The 26,432-nt window shown below is 46.6% G+C and overlaps 1 protein-coding gene across 6 annotated transcripts in view; it reads left to right on the forward strand.

Moving 5' to 3' along the window:
- Positions 1-25,792, forward strand: part of chd1 (chromodomain helicase DNA binding protein 1) — a 55,723-nt gene extending 29,931 nt beyond the window's left edge. For all 6 annotated transcript variants that reach the window (XM_075456217.1, XM_075456218.1, XM_075456219.1 and 3 more), the window contains exons 29-36: positions 2-145; positions 235-495; positions 611-742; positions 5,131-5,309; positions 5,442-5,541; positions 5,624-5,675; positions 5,767-6,019; positions 24,277-25,792. In XM_075456217.1, coding sequence (XP_075312332.1) covers positions 2-145; positions 235-495; positions 611-742; positions 5,131-5,309; positions 5,442-5,541; positions 5,624-5,675; positions 5,767-6,019; positions 24,277-24,532 — 1,377 coding nt within the window. In that variant the 3' untranslated portion in view covers positions 24,533-25,792. The remainder of the gene's footprint in view (position 1; positions 146-234; positions 496-610; positions 743-5,130; positions 5,310-5,441; positions 5,542-5,623; positions 5,676-5,766; positions 6,020-24,276) is intronic.
- The last annotated feature ends 640 nt before the right edge of the window (positions 25,793-26,432 follow it).

Below are 26,432 nucleotides of genomic sequence, written 5' to 3' on the forward strand. Positions count from 1 at the left end.
GATAAATTCACGCAAGAGGAAACCAAGAAGCAAAAAAAGCAAAACTCTGAAGACAACTAAAACGGATGAAGTAATTAAGAGCCCATCCTCTGATCCCCCATCAGACAAGAGGTCAGATGATGAGGATGAAGCTGATGAGGAGAAGGTACGTTTAAATGGTGTCGGTACAGTTTCATGCTGCCTGAAATAAAATGCTAGTTAGCCGGTTGTGTTAATGTGTGTTGACCCTTTCAGGAGATGGCCCAAGTAAAAACATCCAGCAGGCGTGGCCGAGCAGATAAGGTGATGGTGAAGGAGGAAGAGGATGACGAGGAGGAGCCTGAGCAGGATGTTTCTTCATCAGGGGAGAGGGAGGGCAAAGAAAAAGAAATGAAAAAAGAAGGAAAAAAGGAGAAGGAGGAAAGTTGTGACATTAAAGAGACAAAGGAGTCAAAAGAGAAAAAAGAAACCAGGACACCGGAGGTAATGCATAAACAAGAAGAGGGCACAGAAAAGGTAAAATAACTCGATAAGTCTTTAGTGATTAGAAGAACTGACATGCTGTTAGTACAAATGAAGAGAGAAAAATGTTCATTTGATCAGCAACTAATTCTCAAATGCTTTTCCTCAGAATGAAGTAAAGACTGAGGTGCGAGAGCGGACAAAAAAAGCCCTCGACATGTCAGTCCATATAAGTAATAGTGCAGAAAATGTGCCTGTACCTGAGGAGTCTGAGGAACTGGACCAGAGGACTTTCAGTGTGGTATGTTGATCTGAGTGCTACTGCACACATGTCTTTCATTTGCAAAGTTCAGACTGTCCTGAGGTCAGAGTGCATTAATGCTTCATAGGGTTCAGTTGACAGACAAATCTTATGGTCATCTGCTCAGACATGACTGTGAGGTCCTTGGGTTGAATTGCTACAAAAAAAATGTGGATTAGGAGCGCCAGTAAGATGGGAATTGTATATGTAAGGAGAAGAATCTTAGATTCTATTCTGAATTTAACAGGGAGCCAATGAAGAGAAGCTAAAACTGGAGAAATATGATCTCTCCTGTTAGTTCTCATCAGAACTCTGGCTGCAGCATTTTGGATCAACTGAAGGCTTTTCAGAGAATATGTAGGACAGCCCAATAATAAAGAATTACAGTAGTCCAATCCTGAAGTAACAAATGCATGGAGCAGTTTTTCTGCATCACTCTGAGACAAGATGTTCCTGATTTTAACAATATTACAAAGGTGAAAGAAGGCAGTCCTAGAAACCTGTTTCATATGCGAGTCAAACAGCCGCGGCTATTCAGAGACAACACGGGAAGCCGGACAGCCTCTCCCATTCTCTGGCGAAATTGCGAAATCTTCAATGTTAAATTGACGGTAAAACAGTTATTCACAAAACACAAGATATGCCCAATACTGCATTTACTTTCATAACTACAACATGTTGTCCTGTAGCTTAATGAAGTGATTTGTTCTGAAATCGCCGCCGTTCACTGAGGAAATCATGTTATGAAGCCGCCACTAACAGCCAGGCTTCTGAGCCGAGGGCTGCCCGGCTTCAGGAGGGGGCGGGAGAGTCAAGTTTTTTTCTACAATTCTAGGTCATCATTGGCTAAATCGACAAAAACTCATCACTTCCGAGGCTGCTCGGCGTCTCTGGGGGTAGATTAGACGTGGGCGTGTCAATATGGGGGGCTGTGTCGTGATGATTGGAGTTAGTGTTTGTCCATCATGAGAGATTCTGTGGCAGCCGAATTTTTAAACGGGGAGAAGCACGCTAGAACTTCAGTCCCAAAGTGGATACGAAGAGACTGGTTGTCTGTGAAAGTGCTGTCGGAGTTTCCCATCGTTTCCATTTCCATCCTGCTGCCCATTCACAAATGTTACCTTTTTTAAGATACTTACCACCACCATCAAACTCTAAGTATTCATTATGACAGGGAAAATGCTCCACAGATTCTGATCCAGCCATTTACAGGCCTTAGATTCCATCATACTTGATTTTGGCCTTGCTGTGTGAATTTTCAAAGTCTATACCTTCTTTCTGTGTATTTGCTGGGCATACTAGACACAGCTATGTTATAACTAATTCTTTTTAACTTTGCTATCTTCTGCTTTGGGATGGCACGAGCCACTACAACCGTAATATGGGCTTCCCTGTTTTAAAAGTCAGCAGCCGCCACTGGAGTCAAATGATAAATTCTGGTAAAAAATAACTCCAAGGTTCCTCACTGTAGAACTAGAAGCCAACCCTGCAGCAGCACAGCTGACTTGTTTCATTCAATCAACTGAACTCGTTAAGACCTTCAGTGCAGACAGTTCACTTGATTGAATTAAACAAGTCAGCTGTGCTGCTGCATGGTTGGAACAAAAACCTGCAGCCACACCGGCCCTTTCCCGGCTCAGTTTGACACCCCTGCTCCAGAGTAACTATATAGCTAGACAATTTCTCCCTGAAACGCTCAGGTCCAAAGATAACGACTTCAGTTTTGTCTGAATTTAGAAGCAGACAGTTCTGAGTCATCCAGGTCTTTATGTCTTTAAGACGTGCTTGTAGTCTGACCAACCTATTGGGTTCATCTGGTTTTATAGATAAGTACAGCTGAGTATCATCAGCATAGCAATGGAAATTTATGCCATGCTGTCTAATAATGTTACCTAATGGAAGCATGTATGAAGTGAAAAGAATCGGTCCAAGCACAGAACCCTGGGGAACTCCATGACTTACTCTGGTGTGTGAGGAAGATTCTTCATTTACAAGAACAAACTGAAATCTATCAGATAAATATGACTTAAACCAGCCTAATGCAGTTCCTTTAATCCCAATAACATGTTCAAGTCTCTGTAATAAGATACTGTGATCGACCGTATCAAATGCAGCACTGAGATCCAACAGGACAAGCACAGACACAAGTCCGCTATCAGAGGCTAAGAGGAGATCATTGGTAACTTTCAGCAGTGCAGTTTCTGTGCTATGATGCACTCTGAATCCTGACTGAAACTCTTCAAACAGATTATTTCTGTGTAAGTGATCACAAAGCTGAGCTGCAACTATTTTTTCACTAACTTTAGACATAAAAGGGAGATTGGATATAGGTCTATAATGAGCTAACACTTCTGAATCAAGAGTAGGTTTTTTAAGTAAAGGTTTAATTACAGCAACCTTAAAAGGCTGAGGTACATATCCTGTCAACAAACACAGATTGATCAAATCCAATATGGAAGTATTGATTAATGGGAAAACCTCCTTGATCAGTCTGGTTGGGATTGGGTCTAAAACACAAGTTGATGGTTTAGAAGAGACTATTGCTGTTGTTAGATCAGAGAGATCAACTGGGCAGAAGCCGTCTAAATATAAATCAGGTTCTAAAGATACTTCTAAAGCTGCTGTACTTGATGATACATCACTGATAATAGTGGGAAGGACTCAATTAATCTACTCTCTGATAGAAACAATTTTATTAATAAAGAAGCTCATGAAATCATCACTGCTGAGAGTTAAAGGAATAACTGGCTCAACAGAGCTCGGACTCTTAGTCAGACTGGCTACAGTGCTGAAGAGAAACCTGGGATTATTCTTATTCTCTTCTATCAATGATGAATAATAAGCAGTTCTAGCTTTACGAAGGGCTTTCTTATACGTTATTAAACTATCTTTCCAGACTAATTGAGACTCTTCTAAATTAGAGGAACACCACTGTCTCTCCAGCTTTCTTGCAGTCTGCTTTAAAGCACGCAGCTGTGAATTATACCAAGGAGCCACCCTCTTCTGACTGATTACCTTCCTTTTCAGAGGGGCAACATTGTCCAGTGCTGTACGCATTGAAACTATAGTGCTGTCAACAAGAGAGTCAAGTGTTGCTGGAGTAAAGTTTAGGTAGTCGTCCTCTGTCATATCTGCACATGGCAGTGAAGAAAAGGATGATGGAATTAAGTCTTTAAAGCTGCAGTCTGCAACTCTTTTTCAAGCATAATGCCTGGAACTGTCCGGGGATTCTGAAAGTAGTACATTGAATACCCCAATACAAAAAAAATGAGTTCTCTAGGTCCCCTATATGTCCCGCTAGGTCCCTCCAAAGCCAGCAGGTTTGTTTACAAAATTGCAGACCGGACCGGTAAAAGGTAACCAATCAGTTTACGAGCTGGGCTCTGCTGCCTGTCAATCACCGATTGTGCACGCGCGTCCCCACGCTTATTTATCTAGACTATTGAACTTCATTACGGGCTAGTCTACTTACTGTCTTCCATGATCGCAAATGACAGGTGAGTTGATGAAAGAGGAGTCGTGTACGCGCATCTGGCGTGCACGTAGACGTGCACGAGTTCTCATGTGTTTTGATGGGGCGGGACAGGAAGTTGAATAACTTTTTATTTTTCGGTTAAAAAATAATAATTTCTTCCATTTTGCGACTACGGAGGTCACCGTTTTCAACTTCAAGCGTTCTGATAGATCATGTAAACCCTTAAAAATGCCAAAAATTAGGACTTTACGTATGACAATAACAAATCCTGCAGACTGCAGCTTTAAATCTGGTTACAGCATCCTCTGATAGACACCTTCTATATGTAAATTTCTTCTCAGAAGCTGTATAGTCAAATAATGTAAACTCAAAGGTTATCAGAAAATGGTCAGATAAGACAGAGTTATGAGGGAACACTGTTAACTGTTCACTCTCAATGCCATAAGTCAGCACAAGATCAAGGGTGTGATTAAGGCAGTGAGTCGCTCTGTGAAAAACCAATAGAGTCTAGTATAGAATTAAAGTTCATATTCAGGCTGTCATTTTCAACATCTACATGAATATTAAAGTCACCCACTACAATGACTTTATCTGTACTCAGCACTAACTGGGATAGAACCTCAGAATAAGGGCCAGGTGGACGATACACAACAACAAACACAAGAGGTTTCTGTGATTTCCACTTTGGGAAAAACTGAGAATCAGAGATTCAAAAGAGCTCAAACTAATCTTGGGTCTGGGACTGATTAGTAACCCTGATGTTGCAGTATTCAACAAGAGAAAATAATCTAAAGAGACAAAACTGCTGCACATGTCCAACATGTATATGCATGTGTGTGTATGTTTGAATAAATGTGTGTATGAGTAGAGAGATAACGTGTTGCTGGAGTAAATGTTTGCTTGAATGTTTCAGTGTAAAGAGAGGATGCGCCCAGTTAAGGCTGCCCTGAAGCAGCTGGACAGACCAGAGAAAGGCCTTTCAGAGCGCGAGCAGCTGGAACACACCAGACAATGCCTCATAAAGATCGGAGACCACATCACTGAGTGTCTGAAGGAGTATTCAAACCCTGATCAGATCAAGCAGTGGAGAAAGTCAGTATACTCAGTGGTTCGGCTGGATTCAACCGGTCTGAAGTGTTTTTCTGTGACGTTATTCTGATGGTTTACAGAAGTTAAACTGGTCAAACTGAAAGCTCTGTTTTGGGTTTTTTCTTTGATTCACAGAAACCTGTGGATATTCGTTTCTAAGTTCACCGAGTTTGATGCCAGAAAACTACATAAACTGTACAAGCATGCGATCAAGAAAAGACAGGAAAATGCCCAGGTATGTCAGCGTCCTGCCAGTGTTGTACTTTTCCAGCCTCACTTTGTCCAGTCCACTAGGATGATGCTTCTGTTTTCTTCAGGCAATGGAGCAGAACACTAGAAGTAGCAACACTCACGGCTACAAACACACAGGTAAAGTGGGTTTCTCTGTGGAACAAACCAAATGAGATGAGCAGGAGCTCACTGCTGACTCATGCATTGCTGTGGTGGTGTTTGTCTCCAGATGTTGAAAGGCTGAAGGACAGCTGTCAGCAGGACGAAAGCAGCAGGGACAGCTACAGCTCGGACAGGCATCAGCCTTCTGGCAGAAATGAAAGCAGCAGCAAGGAGAAGCACAGCTTGGATTCCCTCAGGAAGACAACAGAGTCCAGGAAAAGACCGTACTCCTCCTTCAGCAACGGCAAAGACCACCGTGACAGAGACCACTACAGACCAGACAGCAGGGACAGGGACAGAGACAGAGACAGACAGGACAGGTGAGGAACCAGGGTGCCCCCTCAGCTGGCCCACATGGTGTCAGCTGAGAGATGAAGTCAGTGCATCCATCTGTATGTAGTAGGGGTGCAACGGATCAAAAATCTCACGGTTCGGATCGTTCCTCGGATCAGAGTCACGGATCGGATCATCAAAAAAAAAAATAGACAAGACAAATAAACATGTTTTGTCTTTTTGTTTATTAACACTTTTAAATTATTAAATTGAAATATATCTAATCAACTTAAAGTGCACAATTAACATCTTCTTTTCAATATAATCAAAGAAAAACAACTTAAAGTGCAACATAAAAACACACCGATAGCGTTTGTGATCGCTTTAACCAGGTCGGATTGTGAAGGAAGGGGCTGCCTAAATGCCGCGGTGATGAGCGGTTGTTGAGCCGCTTTCTGTTTCACTCCTGTCAGTGAAACACCGGGGTGATGTCGCTGCAGTGGCCATGCTCGATGTGTTTGCACTGTTGTGTGGCTTTCTTGTGCCACAGTGCCTACACACCGTCACGGTTTTATCCACCAACCTCTTTCCTTCTTCATTAAATTTGACAGGGAAGCCAAAATGCTCCCAAACAGGGGATTTAAGTGACGTGGGGCGTGAAGCTCTTCTGTTCCTCCGCTCGCCATGACCACGCTGTGTTGCAGGTTAGGGGTTTTCTTTATGTTAGCTATCGCTATGTCAGCTACGTGTTATGTCTGTGTGGTAACCTAGGCGACAGGTTTGTGTGGCAGCGCGAGTATATGGAAACAGACAGAGACAGAGACAGCAGTTATCGTTACAGTAGTCACCGAAGTCTAGCCTACTTTTATTTTCCATGCCCACTGTTCTACTTGTTGTACGCTGAGGACAATAAATCACAAACGAGCCATAGGACTGTTTGCTTATTGAAGAGGGAACTGTTGCAGACTTTTATCCAGAGCGTGGAAAGTAGCTCTGTCCCTGGAACTAGCAGGAATGGTAACGGCTGTGTGAGGACTGAACATGCGCGCAATTTTTTTTTTTTTTTTTTTTTCATATATAATTGATCCGAACGGATCACGGATCAATGATGATCCGTTGCACCACTAGTATGTAGTAGAGCGCTCACAGTTCCCACCACAGCGTCTGCAGTTTGCACTCTGATCCAACAGAGGGTGCTGTAGTGCCATGGTGGCAGCATCAGATGTGCTTCAGTAAAGAACTTTTTCATTGGTAGAACCACAGATTTCACTGTGTGCTGTGGTGCATCTGAGAAATGAAACCAGCAGCCGAATGGATTCCATTCACTTTTATTTATTTAGCGCCAATTCCCAACAAATGTCACCTCAATGCACTTCGATGGTACAGTCCAATTCAAGCAAATTAGAGTAATCATGATCCAATGAATTAAATTCAATCTTGATGGGTTCGGATCCAGCGTGTAACATGCTTGCTTTTTGTCATATTCCAATGGTTTTAGATGAAACACATTTAGCTGACAGGAGGACAGGTGAACATTAGGAAACACAACACAGGTGTTACATGCTGCTGGTGAGCATGTGACAGGAGGACAGGTGAACATTAGGAAACACAACACAGGTGAACATGTGACATGAGGACAGGTGAACATTAGGAAACACAACACAGGTGCTACATGCTGCTGGTGAGCATGTGACAGGAGGACAGGTGAACATTAGGAAACACAACACAGGTGCTACATGCTGCTGGTGAACATGTGACAGGAGGACAGGTGAACATTAGGAAACACAACACAGGTGCTACATGCTGCTGGTGAACATGTGACAGGAGGACAGGTGAACATTAGGAAACACAACACAGGTGTTACATGCTGCTGGTGAACATGTGACAGGAGGACAGGTGAACATTAGGAAACACAACACAGGTGCTACATGCTGCTGGTGAACATGTGACAGGAGGACAGGTGAACATTAGGAAACACAACACAGGTGCTACATGCTGCTGGTGAACATGTGACAGGAGGACAGGTGAACATTAGGAAACACAACACAGGTGAACATGTGACAGGAGGACAGGTGAACATTAGGAAACACAACACAGGTGTTACATGCTGCTGGTGAACATGTGACAGGAGGACAGGTGAACATTAGGAAACACAACACAGGTGCTACATGCTGCTGGTGAACATGTGACAGGAGGACAGGTGAACCTTAGGAAACACAACACAGGTGAACATGTGACATGAGGACAGGTGAACATTAGGAAACACAACACAGGTGCTACATGCTGCTGGTGAGCATGTGACAGGAGGACAGGTGAACATTAGGAAACACAACACAGGTGTTACATGCTGCTGGTGAACATGTGACAGGAGGACAGGTGAACATTAGGAAACACAACACAGGTGTTACATGCTGCTGGTGAGCATGTGACAGGAGGACAGGTGAACATTAGGAAACACAACACAGGTGAACATGTGACATGAGGACAGGTGAACATTAGGAAACACAACACAGGTGCTACATGCTGCTGGTGAGCATGTGACAGGAGGACAGGTGAACATTAGGAAACACAACACAGGTGCTACATGCTGCTGGTGAACATGTGACAGGAGGACAGGTGAACATTAGGAAACACAACACAGGTGCTACATGCTGCTGGTGAACATGTGACAGGAGGACAGGTGAACATTAGGAAACACAACACAGGTGTTACATGCTGCTGGTGAACATGTGACAGGAGGACAGGTGAACATTAGGAAACACAACACAGGTGCTACATGCTGCTGGTGAGCATGTGACAGGAGGACAGGTGAACATTAGGAAACACAACACAGGTGTTACATGCTGCTGGTGAACATGTGACATGAGGACAGGTGAACATTAGGAAACACAACACAGGTGCTACATGCTGCTGGTGAACATGTGACAGGAGGACAGGTGAACCTTAGGAAACACAACACAGGTGAACATGTGACATGAGGACAGGTGAACATTAGGAAACACAACACAGGTGCTACATGCTGCTGGTGAGCATGTGACAGGAGGACAGGTGAACATTAGGAAACACAACACAGGTGTTACATGCTGCTGGTGAACATGTGACAGGAGGACAGGTGAACATTAGGAAACACAACACAGGTGTTACATGCTGCTGGTGAGCATGTGACAGGAGGACAGGTGAACATTAGGAAACACAACACAGGTGAACATGTGACATGAGGACAGGTGAACATTAGGAAACACAACACAGGTGCTACATGCTGCTGGTGAACATGTGACAGGAGGACAGGTGAACATTAGGAAACACAACACAGGTGCTACATGCTGCTGGTGAACATGTGACAGGAGGACAGGTGAACATTAGGAAACACAACACAGGTGTTACATGCTGCTGGTGAACATGTGACAGGAGGACAGGTGAACATTAGGAAACACAACACAGGTGCTACATGCTGCTGGTGAACATGTGACAGGAGGACAGGTGAACATTAGGAAACACAACACAGGTGCTACATGCTGCTGGTGAACATGTGACAGGAGGACAGGTGAACATTAGGAAACACAACACAGGTGAACATGTGACAGGAGGACAGGTGAACATTAGGAAACACAACACAGGTGTTACATGCTGCTGGTGAACATGTGACAGGAGGACAGGTGAACATTAGGAAACACAACACAGGTGCTACATGCTGCTGGTGAACATGTGACAGGAGGACAGGTGAACCTTAGGAAACACAACACAGGTGAACATGTGACATGAGGACAGGTGAACATTAGGAAACACAACACAGGTGCTACATGCTGCTGGTGAGCATGTGACAGGAGGACAGGTGAACATTAGGAAACACAACACAGGTGTTACATGCTGCTGGTGAACATGTGACAGGAGGACAGGTGAACATTAGGAAACACAACACAGGTGTTACATGCTGCTGGTGAGCATGTGACAGGAGGACAGGTGAACATTAGGAAACACAACACAGGTGAACATGTGACATGAGGACAGGTGAACATTAGGAAACACAACACAGGTGCTACATGCTGCTGGTGAGCATGTGACAGGAGGACAGGTGAACATTAGGAAACACAACACAGGTGCTACATGCTGCTGGTGAACATGTGACAGGAGGACAGGTGAACATTAGGAAACACAACACAGGTGCTACATGCTGCTGGTGAACATGTGACAGGAGGACAGGTGAACATTAGGAAACACAACACAGGTGTTACATGCTGCTGGTGAACATGTGACAGGAGGACAGGTGAACATTAGGAAACACAACACAGGTGCTACATGCTGCTGGTGAACATGTGACAGGAGGACAGGTGAACATTAGGAAACACAACACAGGTGCTACATGCTGCTGGTGAACATGTGACAGGAGGACAGGTGAACATTAGGAAACACAACACAGGTGAACATGTGACAGGAGGACAGGTGAACATTAGGAAACACAACACAGGTGTTACATGCTGCTGGTGAACATGTGACAGGAGGACAGGTGAACATTAGGAAACACAACACAGGTGCTACATGCTGCTGGTGAACATGTGACAGGAGGACAGGTGAACATTAGGAAACACAACACAGGTGTTACATGCTGCTGGTGAACATGTGACAGGAGGACAGGTGAACATTAGGAAACACAACACAGGTGCTACATGCTGCTGGTGAACATGTGACAGGAGGACAGGTGAACATCAGGAAACACAACACAGGTGTTACATGCTGCTGGTGAACATGTGACAGGAGGACGGGTGAACATCAGGAAACACAACACAGGTGTTACATGCTGCTGGTGAACATGTGACAGGAGGACAGGTGAACATTAGGAAACACAACACAGGTGCTACATGCTGCTGGTGAACATGTGACAGGAGGACAGGTGAACCTTAGGAAACACAACACAGATGCTACATGCTGCTGGTGAACATGTGACAGGAGGACAGGTGAACATCAGGAAACACAACACAGGTGTTGCATGCTGCTGGTGAACATGTGACAGGAGGACAGGTGAACATTAGGAAACACAACACAGGTGCTACATGCTGCTGGTGAACATCAGGAAACACAACACAGGTGCTACATGCTGCTGGTGAACATCAGGAAACACAACACAGGTGCTACATGCTGCTGGTGAACATGTGACAGGAGGACAGGTGAACATTAGGAAACAACACAGGTGCTACGTGCTGCTGGTGAACATGTGACAGGAGGACAGGTGAACATTAGGAAACACAACACATGTGCTACATGCTGCTGGTGAACATGTGACAGGAGGACAGGTGAACATTAGGAAACACAACACAGGTGCTACATGCTGCTGGTGAACATGTGACAGGAGGACAGGTGAACATCAGGAAACACAACACAGGTGCTACATGCTGCTGGTGAGCATGTGACAGGAGGACAGGTGAACATCAGGAAACACAACACAGGTGTTACATGCTGCTGGTGAACATGTGACAGGTGAACATCAGGAAACACACCACAAGTGCTACATGCTGCTGGTGAACATGTGACAGGAGGACAGGTGAACATTAGGAAACACAACACAGGTGTTACATGCTGCTGGTGAACATGTGACAGGAGGACAGGTGAACCTTAGGAAACACAACACAGGTGCTACATGCTGCTGGTGAACATGTGACAGGAGGACAGGTGAACATTAGGAAACACAACACAGGTGCTACATGCTGCTGGTGAACATGTGACAGGAGGACAGGTGAACATTAGGAAACACAACACAGGTGTTACATGCTGCTGGTGAACATGTGACAGGAGGACAGGTGAACATTAGGAAACACAACACAGGTGCTACATGCTGCTGGTGAACATGTGACAGGAGGACAGGTGAACATCAGGAAACACAACACAGGTGCTATATGCTGCTGGTGAACATGTGACAGGAGGACAGGTGAACATTAGGAAACACAACACAGGTGCTACATGCTGCTGGTGAACATGTGACAGGAGGACAGGTGAACATTAGGAAACACAACACAGGTGTTACATGCTGCTGGTGAACATGTGACAGGAGGACAGGTGAACATTAGGAAACACAACACAGGTGTTACATGCTGCTGGTGAACATGTGACAGGAGGACAGGTGAACCTTAGGAAACACAACACAGGTGCTACATGCTGCTGGTGAACATGTGACAGGAGGACAGGTGAACATTAGGAAACACAACACAGGTGCTACATGCTGCTGGTGAACATGTGACAGGAGGACAGGTGAACATTAGGAAACACAACACAGGTGCTACATGCTGCTGGTGAACATGTGACAGGAGGACAGGTGAACATTAGGAAACACAACACAGGTGTTACATGCTGCTGGTGAACATGTGACAGGAGGACAGGTGAACATTAGGAAACACAACACAGGTGTTACATGCTGCTGGTGAACATGTGACAGGAGGACAGGTGAACCTTAGGAAACACAACACAGGTGCTACATGCTGCTGGTGAACATGTGACAGGAGGACAGGTGAACATTAGGAAACACAACACAGGTGCTACATGCTGCTGGTGAACATGTGACAGGAGGACAGGTGAACATTAGGAAACACAACACAGGTGTTACATGCTGCTGGTGAACATGTGACAGGAGGACAGGTGAACATTAGGAAACACAACACAGGTGCTACATGCTGCTGGTGAGCATGTGACAGGAGGACAGGTGAACATTAGGAAACACAACACAGGTGCTACATGCTGCTGGTGAACATGTGACAGGAGGACAGGTGAACATCAGGAAACACAACACAGGTGTTAAATGCTGCTGGTGAACATGTGACAGGAGGACAGGTGAACATTAGGAAACAACACAGGTGTTACATGCTGCTGGTGAACATGTGACAGGAGGACAGGTGAACATCAGGAAACACAACACAGGTGCTACATGCTGCTGGTAAACATGTGACAGGAGGACAGGTGAACATTAGGAAACACAACACAGGTGCTACCTGCTGCTGGTGAACATGTGACAGGACAGGTGAACATTAGGAAACACAACACAGGTGATACATGCTGCTGGTGAACATGTGACAGGAGGACAGGTGAACATCAGGAAACACAACACAGGTGCTACATGCTGCTGGTGAACATGTGACAGGAGGAAAGGTCAACATTAGGAAACACAACACAGGTGCTACATGCTGCTGGTGAACATGTGACAGGAGGACAGGTGAACATTAGGAAACACAACACAGGTGCTACATGCTGCTGGTGAACATGTGACAGGAGGACAGGTGAACATTAGGAAACAACACAGGTGTTACATGCTGCTGGTGAACATGTGACAGGAGGACAGGTGAACATTAGGAAACACAACACAGGTGCTACATGCTGCTGGTGAACATGTGACAGGTGAACATCAGGAAACACAACACAGGTGTTACATGCTGCTGGTGAACATGTGACAGGAGGACAGGTGAACATCAGGAAACACAACACAGGTGCTACATGCTGCTGGTGAACATGTGACAGGAGGACAGGTGAACATTAGGAAACACAACACAGGTGAACATGTGACAGGAGGACAGGTGAACATTAGGAAACACAACACAGGTGCTACATGCTGCTGGTGAACATGTGACAGGAGGACAGGTGAACCTTAGGAAACACAACACAGGTGATACATGCTGCTGGTGAACATGTGACAGGAGGACAGGTGAACATTAGGAAACACAACACAGGTGCTACATGCTGCTGGTGAACATATGACAGGAGGACAGGTGAACATTAGGAAACACAACACAGGTGCTACATGCTGCTGGTGAACATGTGACAGGAGGACAGGTGAACATTAGGAAACAACACAGGTGTTACATGCTGCTGGTGAACATGTGACAGGAGGACAGGTGAACATTAGGAAACACAACACAGGTGCTACATGCTGCTGGTGAGCATGTGACAGGAGGACAGGTGAACCTTAGGAAACACAACACAGGTGCTACATGCTGCTGGTGAACATGTGACAGGTGAACATCAGGAAACACAACACAGGTGTTACATGCTGCTGGTGAACATGTGACAGGAGGACAGGTGAACATTAGGAAACACAACACAGGTGCTACATGCTGCTGGTGAACATGTGACAGGAGGACAGGTGAACATCAGGAAACACAACACAGGTGCTACATGCTGCTGGTGAGCATGTGACAGGAGGACAGGTGAACATCAGGAAACACAACACAGGTGCTACATGCTGCTGGTGAACATGTGACAGGTGAACATCAGGAAACACAACACAGGTGTTACATGCTGCTGGTGAACATGTGACAGGTGAACATCAGGAAACACACCACAAGTGCTACATGCTGCTGGTGAACATGTGACAGGAGGACAGGTGAACATTAGGAAACACAACACAGGTGTTACATGCTGCTGGTGAACATGTGACAGGAGGACAGGTGAACCTTAGGAAACACAACACAGGTGCTACATGCTGCTGGTGAACATGTGACAGGAGGACAGGTGAACATTAGGAAACACAACACAGGTGCTACATGCTGCTGGTGAACATGTGACAGGAGGACAGGTGAACATTAGGAAACACAACACAGGTGTTACATGCTGCTGGTGAACATGTGACAGGAGGACAGGTGAACATTAGGAAACACAACACAGGTGCTACATGCTGCTGGTGAACATGTGACAGGAGGACAGGTGAACATCAGGAAACACAACACAGGTGCTATATGCTGCTGGTGAACATGTGACAGGAGGACAGGTGAACATTAGGAAACACAACACAGGTGCTACATGCTGCTGGTGAACATGTGACAGGAGGACAGGTGAACATTAGGAAACACAACACAGGTGTTACATGCTGCTGGTGAACATGTGACAGGAGGACAGGTGAACATTAGGAAACACAACACAGGTGTTACATGCTGCTGGTGAACATGTGACAGGAGGACAGGTGAACCTTGGGAAACACAACACAGGTGCTACATGCTGCTGGTGAACATGTGACAGGAGGACAGGTGAACATTAGGAAACACAACACAGGTGCTACATGCTGCTGGTGAACATGTGACAGGAGGACAGGTGAACATTAGGAAACACAACACAGGTGTTACATGCTGCTGGTGAACATGTGACAGGAGGACAGATGAACATTAGGAAACACAACACAGGTGTTACATGCTGCTGGTGAACATGTGACAGGAGGACAGGTGAACCTTAGGAAACACAACACAGGTGCTACATGCTGCTGGTGAACATGTGACAGGAGGACAGGTGAACATTAGGAAACACAACACAGGTGCTACATGCTGCTGGTGAACATGTGACAGGAGGACAGGTGAACATTAGGAAACACAACACAGGTGTTACATGCTGCTGGTGAACATGTGACAGGAGGACAGGTGAACATTAGGAAACACAACACAGGTGCTACATGCTGCTGGTGAGCATGTGACAGGAGGACAGGTGAACATTAGGAAACACAACACAGGTGCTACATGCTGCTGGTGAACATGTGACAGGAGGACAGGTGAACATCAGGAAACACAACACAGGTGTTAAATGCTGCTGGTGAACATGTGACAGGAGGACAGGTGAACATTAGGAAACAACACAGGTGTTACATGCTGCTGGTGAACATGTGACAGGAGGACAGGTGAACATCAGGAAACACAACACAGGTGCTACATGCTGCTGGTAAACATGTGACAGGAGGACAGGTGAACATTAGGAAACACAACACAGGTGCTACCTGCTGCTGGTGAACATGTGACAGGACAGGTGAACATTAGGAAACACAACACAGGTGATACATGCTGCTGGTGAACATGTGACAGGAGGACAGGTGAACATCAGGAAACACAACACAGGTGCTACATGCTGCTGGTGAACATGTGACAGGAGGAAAGGTCAACATTAGGAAACACAACACAGGTGCTACATGCTGCTGGTGAACATGTGACAGGAGGACAGGTGAACATTAGGAAACACAACACAGGTGCTACATGCTGCTGGTGAACATGTGACAGGAGGACAGGTGAACATTAGGAAACAACACAGGTGTTACATGCTGCTGGTGAACATGTGACAGGAGGACAGGTGAACATTAGGAAACACAACACAGGTGCTACATGCTGCTGGTGAACATGTGACAGGTGAACATCAGGAAACACAACACAGGTGTTACATGCTGCTGGTGAACATGTGACAGGAGGACAGGTGAACATCAGGAAACACAACACAGGTGCTACATGCTGCTGGTGAACATGTGACAGGAGGACAGGTGAACATTAGGAAACACAACACAGGTGAACATGTGACAGGAGGACAGGTGAACATTAGGAAACACAACACAGGTGCTACATGCTGCTGGTGAACATGTGACAGGAGGACAGGTGAACATTAGGAAACACAACACAGGTGCTACATGCTGCTGGTGAGCATGTGACAGGAGGACAGGTGAACCTTAGGAAACACAACACAGGTGATACATGCTGCTGGTGAACATGTGACAGGAGGACAGGTGAACATTAGGAAACACAACACAGGTGCTACATGCTGCTGGTGAGCATGTGACAGGAGGACAGGTGAACCTTAGGAAACACAACACAGGTGCTACATGCTGCTGGTGAACATGTGACAGGAGGACAGGTGAACATTAGGAAACAACACAGGTGTTACATGCTGCTGGTGAACATGTGACAGGAGGACAGGTGAACATTAGGAAACACAACACAGGTGCTACATGCTGCTGGTGAGCATGTGACAGGAGGACAGGTGAACCTTAGGAAACACAACACAGGTGATACATGCTGCTGGTGAACATGTGACAGGAGGACAGGTGAACATTAGGAAACACAACACAGGTGCTACATGCTGCTGGTGAGCATGTGACAGGAGGACAGGTGAACCTTAGGAAACACAACACAGGTGCTACATGCTGCTGGTGAACATGTGACAGGTGAACATCAGGAAACACAACACAGGTGTTACATGCTGCTGGTGAACATGTGACAGGAGGACAGGTGAACATTAGGAAACACAACACAGGTGCTACATGCTGCTGGTGAACATGTGACAGGAGGACAGGTGAACATTAGGAAACACAACACAGGTGCTACATGCTGCTGGTGAGCATGTGACAGGAGGACAGGTGAACCTTAGGAAACACAACACAGGTGATACATGCTGCTGGTGAACATGTGACAGGAGGACAGGTGAACATTAGGAAACACAACACAGGTGCTACATGCTGCTGGTGAGCATGTGACAGGAGGACAGGTGAACCTTAGGAAACACAACACAGGTGATACATGCTGCTGGTGAACATGTGACAGGAGGACAGGTGAACATTAGGAAACACAACACAGGTGCTACATGCTGCTGGTGAACATGTGACAGGAGGACAGGTGAACATTAGGAAACACAACACAGGTGTTACATGCTGCTGGTGAACATGTGACAGGAGGACAGGTGAACATTAGGAAACACAACACAGGTGCTACATGCTGCTGGTGAGCATGTGACAGGAGGACAGGTGAACATTAGGAAACACAACACAGGTGCTACATGCTGCTGGTGAACATGTGACAGGAGGACAGGTGAACATCAGGAAACACAACACAGGTGCTACATGCTGCTGGTGAGCATGTGACAGGAGGACAGGTGAACATCAGGAAACACAACACAGGTGCTACATGCTGCTGGTGAACATGTGACAGGTGAACATCAGGAAACACAACACAGGTGTTACATGCTGCTGGTGAACATGTGACAGGTGAACATCAGGAAACACACCACAAGTGCTACATGCTGCTGGTGAACATGTGACAGGAGGACAGGTGAACATTAGGAAACACAACACAGGTGTTACATGCTGCTGGTGAACATGTGACAGGAGGACAGGTGAACCTTAGGAAACACAACACAGGTGCTACATGCTGCTGGTGAACATGTGACAGGAGGACAGGTGAACATTAGGAAACACAACACAGGTGCTACATGCTGCTGGTGAACATGTGACAGGAGGACAGGTGAACATTAGGAAACACAACACAGGTGTTACATGCTGCTGGTGAACATGTGACAGGAGGACAGGTGAACATTAGGAAACACAACACAGGTGCTACATGCTGCTGGTGAACATGTGACAGGAGGACAGGTGAACATCAGGAAACACAACACAGGTGCTATATGCTGCTGGTGAACATGTGACAGGAGGACAGGTGAACATTAGGAAACACAACACAGGTGCTACATGCTGCTGGTGAACATGTGACAGGAGGACAGGTGAACATTAGGAAACACAACACAGGTGTTACATGCTGCTGGTGAACATGTGACAGGAGGACAGGTGAACATTAGGAAACACAACACAGGTGTTACATGCTGCTGGTGAACATGTGACAGGAGGACAGGTGAACCTTGGGAAACACAACACAGGTGCTACATGCTGCTGGTGAACATGTGACAGGAGGACAGGTGAACATTAGGAAACACAACACAGGTGCTACATGCTGCTGGTGAACATGTGACAGGAGGACAGGTGAACATTAGGAAACACAACACAGGTGTTACATGCTGCTGGTGAACATGTGACAGGAGGACAGATGAACATTAGGAAACACAACACAGGTGTTACATGCTGCTGGTGAACATGTGACAGGAGGACAGGTGAACCTTAGGAAACACAACACAGGTGCTACATGCTGCTGGTGAACATGTGACAGGAGGACAGGTGAACATTAGGAAACACAACACAGGTGCTACATGCTGCTGGTGAACATGTGACAGGAGGACAGGTGAACATTAGGAAACACAACACAGGTGTTACATGCTGCTGGTGAACATGTGACAGGAGGACAGGTGAACATTAGGAAACACAACACAGGTGCTACATGCTGCTGGTGAGCATGTGACAGGAGGACAGGTGAACATTAGGAAACACAACACAGGTGCTACATGCTGCTGGTGAACATGTGACAGGAGGACAGGTGAACATCAGGAAACACAACACAGGTGTTAAATGCTGCTGGTGAACATGTGACAGGAGGACAGGTGAACATTAGGAAACAACACAGGTGTTACATGCTGCTGGTGAACATGTGACAGGAGGACAGGTGAACATCAGGAAACACAACACAGGTGCTACATGCTGCTGGTAAACATGTGACAGGAGGACAGGTGAACATTAGGAAACACAACACAGGTGCTACCTGCTGCTGGTGAACATGTGACAGGACAGGTGAACATTAGGAAACACAACACAGGTGATACATGCTGCTGGTGAACATGTGACAGGAGGACAGGTGAACATCAGGAAACACAACACAGGTGCTACATGCTGCTGGTGAACATGTGACAGGAGGAAAGGTCAACATTAGGAAACACAACACAGGTGCTACATGCTGCTGGTGAACATGTGACAGGAGGACAGGTGAACATTAGGAAACACAACACAGGTGCTACATGCTGCTGGTGAACATGTGACAGGAGGACAGGTGAACATTAGGAAACAACACAGGTGTTACATGCTGCTGGTGAACATGTGACAGGAGGACAGGTGAACATTAGGAAACACAACACAGGTGCTACATGCTGCTGGTGAACATGTGACAGGTGAACATCAGGAAACACAACACAGGTGTTACATGCTGCTGGTGAACATGTGACAGGAGGACAGGTGAACATCAGGAAACACAACACAGGTGCTACATGCTGCTGGTGAACATGTGACAGGAGGACAGGTGAACATTAGGAAACACAACACAGGTGAACATGTGACAGGAGGACAGGTGAACATTAGGAAACACAACACAGGTGCTACATGCTGCTGGTGAACATGTGACAGGAGGACAGGTGAACATTAGGAAACACAACACAGGTGCTACATGCTGCTGGTGAGCATGTGACAGGAGGACAGGTGAACCTTAGGAAACACAACACAGGTGATACATGCTGCTGGTGAACATGTGACAGGAGGACAGGTGAACATTAGGAAACACAACACAGGTGCTACATGCTGCTGGTGAGCATGTGACAGGAGGACAGGTGAACCTTAGGAAACACAACACAGGTGCTACATGCTGCTGGTGAACATGTGACAGGAGGACAGGTGAACATTAGGAAACAACACAGGTGTTACATGCTGCTGGTGAACATGTGACAGGAGGACAGGTGAACATTAGGAAACACAACACAGGTGCTACATGCTGCTGGTGAGCATGTGACAGGAGGACAGGTGAACCTTAGGAAACACAACACAGGTGATACATGCTGCTGGTGAACATGTGACAGGAGGACAGGTGAACATTAGGAAACACAACACAGGTGCTACATGCTGCTGGTGAGCATGTGACAGGAGGACAGGTGAACCTTAGGAAACACAACACAGGTGCTACATGCTGCTGGTGAACATGTGACAGGTGAACATCAGGAAACACAACACAGGTGTTACATGCTGCTGGTGAACATGTGACAGGAGGACAGGTGAACATTAGGAAACACAACACAGGTGCTACATGCTGCTGGTGAACATGTGACAGGAGGACAGGTGAACATTAGGAAACACAACACAGGTGCTACATGCTGCTGGTGAGCATGTGACAGGAGGACAGGTGAACCTTAGGAAACACAACACAGGTGATACATGCTGCTGGTGAACATGTGACAGGAGGACAGGTGAACATTAGGAAACACAACACAGGTGCTACATGCTGCTGGTGAGCATGTGACAGGAGGACAGGTGAACCTTAGGAAACACAACACAGGTGATACATGCTGCTGGTGAACATGTGACAGGAGGACAGGTGAACATTAGGAAACACAACACAGGTGCTACATGCTGCTGGTGAACATGTGACAGGAGGACAGGTGAACATTAGGAAACACAACACAGGTGTTACATGCTGCTGGTGAACATGTGACAGGAGGACAGGTGAACATTAGGAAACACAACACAGGTGCTACATGCTGCTGGTGAGCATGTGACAGGAGGACAGGTGAACATTAGGAAACACAACACAGGTGCTACATGCTGCTGGTGAACATGTGACAGGAGGACAGGTGAACATCAGGAAACACAACACAGGTGTTAAATGCTGCTGGTGAACATGTGACAGGAGGACAGGTGAACATTAGGAAACACAACACAGGTGATACATGCTGCTGGTGAACATGTGACAGGAGGACAGGTGAACATTAGGAAACACAACACAGGTGCTACATGCTGCTGGTGAACATGTGACAGGAGGACAGGTGAACATCAGGAAACACAACACAGGTGCTACATGCTGCTGGTGAGCATGTGACAGGAGGACAGGTGAACCTTAGGAAACACAACACAGATGCTACATGCTGCTGGTGAACATGTGACAGGAGGACAGGTGAACATTAGGAAACACAACACAGGTGCTACATGCTGCTGGTGAACATGTGACAGGAGGACAGGTGAACATCAGGAAACACAACACAGGTGCTACATGCTGCTGGTGAACATGTGACAGGAGGACAGGTGAACATTAGGAAACACAACACAGGTGCTACATGCTGCTGGTGAACATGTGACAGGAGGACAGGTGAACATTAGGAAACACAACACAGGTGCTACATGCTGCTGGTGAACATGTGACAGGTGAACATCAGGAAACACAACACAGGTGTTACATGCTGCTGGTGAACATGTGACCATCAGGAAACACAACACAGGTGTTACATGCTGCTGGTGAACATGTGACAGGAGGACAGGTGAACATTAGGAAACAACACAGGTGTTACATGCTGCTGGTGAACATGTGACAGGAGGACAGGTGAACATTAGGAAACACAACACAGGTGCTACATGCTGCTGGTGAACATGTGACAGGTGAACATCAGGAAACACAACACAGGTGTTACATGCTGCTGGTGAACATGTGACCATCAGGAAACACAACACAGGTGTTACATGCTGCTGGTGAACATGTGACAGGAGGACAGGTGAACATCAGGAAACACAACACAGGTGCTACATGCTGCTGGTGAACATGTGACAGGAGGACAGGTGAACATTAGGAAACACAACACAGGTGCTACATGCTGCTGGTGAACATGTGACAGGAGGACAGGTGAACATTAGGAAACACAACACAGGTGTTACATGCTGCTGGTGAACATGTGACAGGTGAACATCAGGAAACACAACACAGGTGTTACATGCTGCTGGTGAACATGTGACAGGAGGACAGGTGAACATCAGGAAACACAACACAGGTGCTACATGCTGCTGGTGAACATGTGACAGGAGGACAGGTGAACATTAGGAAACACAACACAGGTGCTACATGCTGCTGGTGAACATGTGACAGGAGGACAGGTGAACATCAGGAAACACAACACAGGTGTTACATGCTGCTGGTGAACATGTGACAGGAGGACAGGTGAACATTAGGAAACACAACACAGGTGTTACATGCTGCTGGTGAACATGTGACAGGAGGACAGGTGAACATCAGGAAACACAACACAGGTGCTACATGCTGCTGGTGAACATGTGACAGGAGGACAGGTGAACCTTAGGAAACACAACACAGGTGCTACATGCTGCTGGTGAACATGTGACAGGAGGACAGGTGAACATCAGGAAACACAACACAGGTGCTACATGCTGCTGGTGAACATGTGACAGGAGGACAGGTGAACATTAGGAAACACAACACAGGTGCTACATGCTGCTGGTGAACATGTGACAGGAGGACAGGTGAACATTAGGAAACACAACACAGGTGCTACATGCTGCTGGTGAACATGTGACAGGAGGACAGGTGAACATCAGGAAACACAACACAGGTGCTACATGCTGCTGGTGAACATGTGACAGGAGGACAGGTGAACATTAGGAAACACAACACAGGTGTTACATGCTGCTGGTGAACATGTGACAGGAGGACAGGTGAACATCAGGAAACACAACACAGGTGCTACATGCTGCTGGTGAACATGTGACAGGAGGACAGGTGAACATTAGGAAACACAACACAGGTGCTACATGCTGCTGGTGAACATGTGACAGGAGGACAGGTGAACCTTAGGAAACACAACACAGATGCTACATGCTGCTGGTGAACATGTGACAGGAGGACAGGTGAACATTAGGAAACACAACACAGGTGCTACATGCTGCTGGTGAACATGTGACAGGAGGACAGGTGAACATCAGGAAACACAACACAGGTGTTACATGCTGCTGGTGAACATGTGACAGGTGAACATCAGGAAACACAACACAGGTGTTACATGCTGCTGGTGAACATGTGACAGGAGGACAGGTGAACATTAGGAAACACAACACAGGTGCTACATGCTGCTGGTGAGCATGTGACAGGAGGACAGGTGAACATTAGGAAACACAACACAGGTGTTACATGCTGCTGGTGAACATGTGACAGGAGGACAGGTGAACATCAGGAAACACAACACAGGTGCTACATGCTGCTGGTGAACATGTGACAGGAGGACAGGTGAACATTAGGAAACACAACACAGGTGCTACATGCTGCTGGTGAACATGTGACAGGAGGACAGGTGAACATTAGGAAACACAACACAGGTGCTACATGCTGCTGGTGAACATGTGACAGGAGGACAGGTGAACATTAGGAAACACAACACAGGTGCTACATGCTGCTGGTGAACATGTGACAGGAGGACAGGTGAACATTAGGAAACACAACACAGGTGATACATGCTGCTGGTGAACATGTGACAGGAGGACAGGTGAACCTTAGGAAACACAACACAGGTGCTACATGCTGCTGGTGAACATGTGACAGGAGGACAGGTGAACATTAGGAAACACAACACAGGTGCTACCTGCTGCTGGTGAGCATGTGACAGGAGGACAGGTGAACATTAGGAAACACAACACAGGTGCTACATGCTGCTGGTGAGCATGTGACAGGAGGACAGGTGAACATCAGGAAACACAACACAGGTGTTACATGCTGCTGGTGAACATGTGACAGGAGGACAGGTGAACATCAGGAAACACAACACAGGTGCTACATGCTGCTGGTGAGCACGTGACAGGAGGACAGGTGAACATTAGGAAACACAACACAGATGCTACATGCTGCTGGTGAACATGTGACAGGAGGACAGGTGAACCTTAGGAAACACAACACAGGTGTTACATGGTGTCAGTGAGCAGGTGCAGAACAGCACGCAGTGAAGTGATGGAAGATGCAGCAGAGAAGGCTAAATGTTCCCTTTGGTGGTCTCAGTGGGCACATCATGTCTGATACTGGGGTCCTGCTTCACTAACACTGATCTGGATATGTGTGTGCAGATATTACAATGACAGTAAACACAGGAAGGTGGAGGACTTCCGGAGCAGCAGAGACCATCGGCTGGACTTTTCCCACTCAGACCACCACTCGTCCCACCGCTACCACTTGGACTGGCAGACGGATCAGAGAGCCTCAGCCAGCGGGACCCGCTCTCCCCGAGACCAGCGCTCACCCATGGGACATCGCTCGCCTTTCGACTACTCGTCAGACCACAGGAGCACACCGGAGCAGATCTGGAGCAGCCGCAAGACATAACGTTCGCTGCCAGGGTGTGCGAGCAGCAGCCATAGACTCAGCAACACAGGAAATGCCTTAGACCACCTGTGGAGCCCACCCTGGAGCTGTTGGAAGCTCTGTGTATCAGTCAGTTCAGCATGGCTGTTCATGTCTTCACTTCAGCAGCAGCGGCAGCGGCAGCAGCAGCGGCAGCTCGGGTTCCTGGCAGATGACACCAGGGAGTGGCACCACGCAGGCAGCAGATAGAAAGATCCAAACTTATTTTTCTATTTAAAAGTTTAGAGTTGCATCGTTGTGTAGGCTCTACAGCATGCAGCACCTTTTCTTTTGTTACTTTTCTAAATGTTTTGGGGTTTTTGGACGCTTGAAATGGACACAATAGACCCTGTATGCTGCCTCATATTCCTACCAATCAATGACACTGGATCCTGTTATTGACTGTCCTCAGTGTTTGTTTCTGTCATGCTTGTGATTTTCTACCTTATTTAAGCATCAACTCAATAAGAAGTGGGCTTTCACATGAATTGCGATACAAGGTGATGTAAAGGTGTCTGGACTCAGGCTCAACACCTGAATTACCTCATTTCCAGTGTTTGTCATTTCCTCAGCAGCTTTTCATTTCCCCACCAGCCGTGAATTTGTGAATTATTTAATTTCATATCTCTTAGATGTAAAAAACATCCCCTTTTCTTTCTTTATTTCCATAAAAGCAACGCTGTTGTACATGTCTTTTTGTAAAATAGAGAATCAGTGGACTTTTTCCTCAGGCTTTTTGGATTTATTATGACTCGACTTTCCCTATCAACTCAGGCTTTTCTTTTTTTGTCATTCTATGAGTGAGGTTTCTTATGACAGCGATTTCATAATAATGCTCTCAGAATGTAATTTTTGGTAAAGGGAAAGTTCTTTAACAATACTCAGTTTTCTTCATTTATTCATTAGTACTTAGTAGTTTAGTGTCAGCGTGTTGAACCCAGAGGCAGGTTGTAAAATATGGAGAAACGGCTGAAGCAGCTGTTAGAATGAAATTACTTTTCATTTTGTTTCCCATGTAGGCAATAATAATGTCAATGTTTCTATGCAGCCAAGTATATTTGTTGTGAACCACCCAACTGAATGAAGTCACTGTTAAGATTCAAACTTGTATATATTTCCTCTATATTTCCAAACAAATTTACACTGAAAGTGCATGAATTTTTATGAACTGTTTTATATAGTTGTTTATGAAATCATTAAAATCAGTCACTGTATTCACTCGTACGAGCTCTCTTCAACAAACATGGCCTCCTGGATCTGTCTCATTAAATGGTCGGCATGTGAAAAACAAGCCCACTGCGGTTGGCTGTCTGGGGCGCCTGGCCCTCTCGGGTGTTGGGCGGGGCCCCTGCCGGGGGGTTTTGGTGACGCTCGGGCTCGCGGGGGCCGGTTCCGGCGCGCGGCCCATGTCTGGGTGGCGGGGGCCTGGCGGGGCTGGTAGGCTGCCGCCTCTGGTCGCCGGGGGGGCTCTGCCCAATGCTTGTGGGGGCTCTGTCCGGGAGCTTCCTCTGCTGTCTTCTGGGGGGATGCGTGGTTGTCCCTATGGTGGGCTTCCCGGGTTCTGTGCTCCTTGGGGGCTGTTGGTGGCCTGGGTCTGGGGGCCCTCTCGGCCTGCTTCTGATTGCTGGGGGGGTGGATTGTGACCCTATACACTGATATTTAAGCATGGTTATTATGTGGGACCATCTATGTGTATTGCCTGTTCATGTACACGCACACACACACACACACACACATTCATTAGCCCAGTAGAATGCTCACTAAGCAGTTGTTGTGTTGTCCTGTGGTCTAAGGTCATCTGTATCCACAGATGTATTATATGTGATTGCTGCTGCTTGTGCTTTTTTGTTTGTTTGTTTGTGTGTTTGTTTTCTGCTTGTCT

Source organism: Odontesthes bonariensis, chromosome 22, assembly GCF_027942865.1.
Source record: "Odontesthes bonariensis isolate fOdoBon6 chromosome 22, fOdoBon6.hap1, whole genome shotgun sequence".
In the NCBI taxonomy this organism is placed as follows: domain Eukaryota; kingdom Metazoa; phylum Chordata; class Actinopteri; order Atheriniformes; family Atherinopsidae; genus Odontesthes; species Odontesthes bonariensis.